General features: G+C 47.2%; 1 protein-coding gene across 2 annotated transcripts in view; it reads right to left on the bottom strand.

Moving 5' to 3' along the window:
* Positions 1 to 378: 378 nt before the first annotated feature.
* Positions 379 to 6,865, bottom strand: part of AHNAK (AHNAK nucleoprotein) — an 83,092-nt gene continuing 76,605 nt past the window's right edge. The window contains exon 6 of one of the 2 annotated variants that reach the window (XM_079930268.1): positions 379 to 693. In XM_079930268.1, the coding sequence (XP_079786394.1) occupies positions 686 to 693 (8 nt within the window). In that variant the 3' untranslated portion in view covers positions 379 to 685. Of the gene's footprint in view, positions 694 to 6,515; positions 6,599 to 6,865 lie in introns of those variants that run through there. The other variant, XM_079930267.1, reaches the window with a different exon arrangement.

Below are 6,865 nucleotides of genomic sequence, written 5' to 3'. Positions count from 1 at the left end.
ACTGCAGGGGATACGGGTTCCATCCCTGGTTGGGGAAACTTAAGACCCCGCCTGCCACGCGGCGCGGCCAAAAAAAAACAAAAGAAAAGAAAAGTCCTTTGCCTAAAGAAGTGTATGGACTGACATGTTGAAAATAGCGGGTTTACTTCTGTAACTAAGGAAGAGAAAGGAGGGAGAGAGGAAGGGGAGGAAGAAAGGAGAGGAAGGAGAGAAGTTGGTGCTCTCTCTGGTACCTCATCATCTGGGGGCAGAAGTCAAACACTGACTCTGAAAAATAGTGTCAGAAAGTCGCTGCCTGTAGCCAACGCTCTCGGTAATTTTAACAACGCCAGGGAAGGGAGTAGTGAAAACCACCAAGACTGACCCAGCACAGATGCTTGATAGATGTTTACTGAGTGAATAAGTGAAGGACCACCACCCGAGCCCCATCGTTGCCAAAGCCCACTCTGGTTACAAACCCGATTCCCTTAGAAGTGAAGAAACGCACCAAAAAGAACTGGCGCAGCAGCCCTTCGTCCAGAGCCGGCCGGGACTCTAAAAGCCACCTCGTGGAAGGTATTCCTTTAATTGCAGGTGTTTGTTTCCTTTGGCACAGTGATATGTAATTTCCCATTTTTAGAACAATGCTCCCAAGAACAGTCACAAAAACAGCCTTCAGAGGGGGCGGATTTCTTCCTGGCCGCGGCTACAGCTCTGTAAAACAACAATAACAAAGGGATTTTTATTCAAAACACTGTTTGCATCTCTCCATAAAATCGGGAGGCCTTTTGTTAACTTTTCACAGGCTGAACAAAAAAGGTCCCCCCACCCCTTGGAAGAGCACCTCAACAAACTCTTACTTTGGGGAGGGGCCTATAGGGAAACGATTCCGCTGTGGGATCTGTTTGGGTTTTGACACGCCTCCCTCTGTGGGTTCCCGTGTGGCAAGGGTGGAAAGGAAGCTTGTAGAAGGCCAGTGTCTGTCCTTCGGGTGCCCTGTGCAAGTCTGAGGCCAGAAGAGGACAGTGTGTTCTTGAGAATGTGCCAATAGCAGGCCGAAGGAGGTGCGGAACCAGGGCGGGATGAGATGCGCGCCCTCTGGTCTTAGCCATTAAGGAATCCCTTTCATCATCTCCAAACTGACTTTCTCCCTGCTTCGTAAACTCAGAAGAGTGGTTCCCAGATTTGAGGACTCCTTCACCCTCTTCCCCATCTACCTGCACCTTCCTTCCATCCCACCACCTCCACCCTGAGGTGCACCCAACTCATCTCCACCTGGACCCGCACGTTTCTCTCCTCACTGGCCTCCTGACCGAGTCGATTTCCCTCCCACGTGGGTGTGCACGTCCGGGCTTCCTCGTACACCTCCCTACTCAAAAATGTTCCACGGGGGTTTCCCTGGTGGCGCAGTGGTTGAGAGTCCGCTTGCCGATGCAGGGGACACGGGTTCGTGCCCCGGTCCGGGAGAATCCCACATGCCGCGGAGCGGCTGGGCCCACGAGCCATGGCCGCTGAGCCTGCGCGTCCGGAGCCTGTGCTCCGCAACGGGAGAGGCCACAGCAGTGAGAGGCCCGCGTACCGGAAAAAAAAAAAAAAAAAATCACTCTGAGATCCCAAGCCGAGTGGCAAGAGCTTGTGGAGCTCGAGCCCCGGCCCCGGCACCTACTAGCTGTGAGTCTCAGACAAGCTAGTGAACCTCTCGAAGCCTCAGTTTCCTCACGTGTAAAATGAGAATAATCCCTGGCCGACAGGTGAGTTTGGGCGGATGAAGTGAAATAATCTGTATAAAGCACCTGGCACATAGAAGGTATTCGATACATTATTATTGTTGTTATTACTTCACTTGGACATAAGAATCTGCGTCTTTTCATTGTTTTTAATCGAAGCATAACATATATAAAGTACATAAAACTCACTCATCTTAAATGGACAGCTTGATAATTATTTACGTGTATATGCACGTGTATACCCACCACCCCAGTCCAGAGACAGACTATTTCTGCAGCCCAGAAAGTTCCCCCCTGCACATCTCAATCCATATGCCCACCAGCTACGACCATGATTTGACCCATATCTTTGCTTTGCCTCTTCTTGAATTTCATACGAATGGACTCAGACAATGTGTCTTCTGTCGTGGTTGTGTGTGTAACACTCCCTTGTATGAATGTACCACAATCTATGTCCCATCTTCTGTGGATGGGATTTGGAGACAACTCCTTTGAACATTCTTTTTTTTTTTTTTTAATCTTTTGTCCACACCACGTGGCATGTAGGATCTTAGTTCCCCGACTAGGGATCGAACCTGTACCCCCCTGCAGCGGAAGCACGGAGTCCTAACCACTGGACCGCCAGGGAATTTCTCCTTTGAACACTCTGTACATATCCTTTTGTCAGCTCGGGCACTGGGTTTGTGTACCTGGGAGTGGAATTACTGGGTTCTAGACTGGGAAAGGTTTAGCTTTACTAGAATCTGCCCAACAATTTTCCTAAGCGGCTGTGCCGTTCCTACACCCCGCACAGCAATGCGTGAGGGTTCCAGTGGCCCCTTGTCTTCAGTGACGCCTGGGGCTCGCTCTCAGTTTTGCCATTCTGGTGGCTGTGTAGTGGGAGCTTCCTGTGGTTTTAATTTGCATTTTCCTGATGAGTAATGATGTTGAGCACCTTTTCATAGTTTCTTTGACCATCTGGATATGCTCTTTTGTGAGTGTCCGTGAGGTTTTTGCCCAGTTGTTATTGGGTCATTCGCCTTTTTCTTACTGATTTATAGTGGCTCTTCATTTCCTCTGGAAATGAACACCTTGCCAGTTATATGTACTGCAGACATCTTCTTCTGAGACTGAGACTCGCCTTTTCATGTTTTTAATGGTGCCTTTTAAAATTTATTTTTTATTGAAGTATAGTTGATTTACAATGCTGTGTTAGTTTCAGGTGTACAGCAAAGTGATTCAGACACACACACACACACACACATATACACACATATATATTCTCTTTCAGACTCTTCTCCAGTCTACGTTATTACAAGATATTGAATATAGTTCCCTGTGCTCTACAGTAGAGCTTTATTGGTTATCTATTTTATACATAGTAGCGTTTATCTGTCAATCCCAAACTCCTAATTTATCCCTCCCCTCCCTTTCCCCTTTGGTAACCACAAGTGTGTTCTCCATGTCTGTGAGTCTATTTCCATTTTGTAAATAAGTTCATTTGTATCATTTTTTTAGATTCCACATATGAGCGATATCATATGATGTTTACCTTTCTTTGTCTACTCACTTCATTTAGTAGGATCATCTCTAGGTCCATCCATGTATGTGCAAATGGCATTATTTCATTCTTTTTTATGGCTGAGTAACATTCCATTGTAAATACATGCGTATGTACCCACATCTTCTTTACCCATTCCTCTGTCGGTGGACATTGAGGTGCTTCCATGTCTTGGCTGTTGTGAATAGTGCTACAATGAACGTTGGGGTGCATGTATCTTTTTGAATTAGCGTTTTCGTCTTTTCATGTTTTTCATGGTACCTTATTATGAAGAGAGCCTTCTAATTTTGATACAGTCCAATGTAGCCATTTTTCTTCTATGGTTAGAAGTGCTTTTGGTGTTCTCTTTCAGAAATGTTTACCTACCCCCGCGGTCGTGAATACACTCTATGCTAATTTCTTTTCATCGTGTGTTCATGGTGTCTTCCTCTCGAGCTGGAGAGAACTGAGTGGTTGTTAGTTCAATGAGGAGCAAAGGTCTCACAGAAAAAATGAAGCATGATAACGCTCACACGGTAACGACTGCCTAAGTCTTCGGACCATCCAGCCTGTTACCTTAGAGCCACTTGGTGGCATTAACAGGCACCATTGCTGACTGGCTGCACTGCTGAAATTCCATAGGAGGAGCTGCAGAGGAGCGGCATCTTCCAGAGTGGCCAAGGAAGGGGGATGGCAATCCCCCCAGCGCTGGTTTATACTCTCAGGCCAGCAGCTCGCTTTCACAACCCACACCGTGATCACCTTACAAACACATCCTTCTCCACCCTAGCGACGTTTTCTCTCCCCATTTATACACCTCTTTCCCATGCATTTCCTGTGCTCCCTGAATTTTCCCTTTCATCATCATTTGTCTAATCACTTATCATCTCGGGCGCATTTGTTATACATTTGCCTTTTAAATCATTTCTTTCCTTCTGGCTCTCCTTCCCTAAAGCAGGGTTTCTCAGCCTCAGTACTACTGACATTTTGGACCGGATACTTCTGTGTCGTGGGGGCCGGTGCCTACACTGTAGGATGCACGGCTCTCCCTGTTTCTCTCTTTTCCTTCCTACCTTTCTTCTCAGTGTCAATCAGGAGGCCCGCGGGAAAAGTGAGGGGGTGGCTGAGAGGTGAATCATAGCTTTCTCAAGCTCAAAGGGGCCTCAGATACGATCTAGCGCAACCTCCACTTTTACAGATGAGGAAAAGGATTCGAGAGGGGGAGGGAGAGGATGCAACCGAGACGAATATGTGGCGGGCTGGGGGAGGGGAGGACGAGTGCCAGGCCAAACAGGAAAGTAAAATTCCAGGGCCTGAAGCAGTATTTCCAGTCCCACCGGGGAACCTGGGATTGCTTCCCACAGCTCGTTTCTTTCTCCAAGCTGTGAGTCCCATTCCAGAAACAACACGGGGCTGCTCAGATGGAGGTGCAGACCCAGATCCACCATGAGTGCCTGTCCCCGGGAGCCATGCCAGAGCCTCCAGTGGACACAGATGACCACCAGTTCCAACGGGGATGTTTCATGCTGACTAATGCCATGACTGCATCCTAACTTAATCCTATAATCATGAGGTAAATGATGGTCAGGCCACCCGGCCACACCTGTCCCAGTGGAGAAGTTACAGAGCAAGAGACCATGAGAGGGGGAGGGAACGCCAAGACCATGTCAGTCCTGGCCCTGTCTCCAGGAAGACAGGCGATGGGATGCCCAGGGCAGCCGAGAGCCGTCAGCCAGCATCTCTCAAGTCATGGTGGGCGTTAACACTTGTCGAGCCCTTACTGTGCACTGGACGCTGTTCTAAATACCTTGTAAATACATGAATTCAGTCCATCCTCCCCCGGAGACACTGTCATTCTCCCATGTTGGAGATGCGGGTATGGGGCCTGGGGAAACCTTGGTCAAGCAGCAGTTGCTCTCCTGGAGCATCTTTATGGGGTCACAAGTCAACACAAATCACCCTGCTCCTTACTTGTAGCTAATGTCAACCTCACCCCCCTCAGACACGCGTGGACCCCCTGGTGTGTAAAAGCCTGGTGTGTAAAAACCAAGATATATATACACACAGTGGAATACTACTCAGCCATAAAGAAAAGAATGAAATAATGCCATTAGAAGCAAAATGGATGGACCTAGAGATTATCATACTAAGTGAAGTAAGTCAGACAGAGAATGACAAATATATGATATCTCTTACATGTGGAATCTAAAATATGATACAAATGAACTTATTTACAAAACAGAAACAGACTCACAGACATGGAGAACAAACCTATGGTTACCAAAGAGGGGAGGGGGGAGAGGGATAAATTAAGAGTATGGGATTAACAAGTACAAAACAGATATAAAATAGATAAACAACAAGGTCCTACTGTACAGCACAGAAAACTATATTCAATATCCTGTAATAAACCATAATGGAAAAGAATCTGAAAAAGTATATATATATATGTATATATATTTGACAAAGAATCTGAAAAATTATATATATATAACTGAATCACATTGCTGTACACCAGAAACTAACAGAATACTGTAAATCAACTATATTTCAATTAAAAAATTGTTAAATAAAAATAAATTTCAAAAAGAAAGCCTATACCAGGAACTTACGCAAAGCTCTGGGTGGCGGTCAAAATTTTAGTGGTACATGACGAATATTTTGTTTTGTTGTTTTTTGGGTTTTTTTTGCAGTACACGGGCCTCTCACTGTTGTGGCCTCTCCCATTGCGGAGCACAGGCTCCGGACACGCAGGCTCAGCGGCCATGGCTCACGGGCCCAGCCGCTCCACGGCATGTGGGATCTTCCCGGACCGGGGCACGAACCCGTGTCCCCTGCATCAGCAGGCGGACTCCCAACCACTGCGCCACCAGGGAAGCCCGATGACGAATATTTTTACTTTAACAGTTATGAACTTGTTTCAGTGCTTATTAGAAAAATTCTGGGTTTCATTTATGGTAATTACATAAAGATTTTTTTTTCTAATTAAATGCAAGGGTTTTTTTTTAAGTACGGTTTTTAAAATAAATCTATTTAAAGACAGTTATTAAACAAATAGTATACGATGGCATGTGGATGTGGCAGAAATTGTGATGATGGCACTGGAGTGACTTAAGCTTGGGCAACCCTGCCCTGGTCTTGTCACATCTTGAAGACAGCTGACCCCTGCCCGAGCCCCTGCAGGGCTGTGCCTCCCCCTCCCTCCTCTTACGCTGACCTGCCGTCCTCAGAGCCTCTTTCTCAATAGACTTGAAGATCGTAATCCAATGGCCCTCCGGCTGTCTCTGCCCCTTTCCACATGTGGGTCAGTCACTTTTGGATTCTCTCTGCTTTCTGGTGATGAAAGAGTAATCCAGCAAGGCCGCTAAATGAACTAAAATCCACAAATAAGAGGCCAAGTGTGATGACAGAGAGGAATGAGGAAACCCCACCCCATTCTTTGGACACAGTCCTCGGCCTTCTGCCCCCAGCTGGCCTTACGAGGCACCAGCTGGGGAAACGCCAGCCCCGGGGCCCTCCGCTGAGGACCCCTCCCAGGCGCTGGTCTGTGGGCTGGACGATGTGCTCGAGGACCCTGCACTCTCCACCTCCCGCTGGGGACACAGTGGCAGGGAGCAACCTCATGGCTCCAAAATCAAGA

The sequence above is a fragment of the Stenella coeruleoalba genome (assembly GCF_951394435.1).
Source record: "Stenella coeruleoalba genome assembly, chromosome: 8".
In the NCBI taxonomy this organism is placed as follows: Eukaryota; Metazoa; Chordata; class Mammalia; order Artiodactyla; family Delphinidae; genus Stenella; species Stenella coeruleoalba.
Note: the sequence above shows the minus strand (reverse complement) of the source record. Positions and strands in the feature narration are given on the sequence as shown.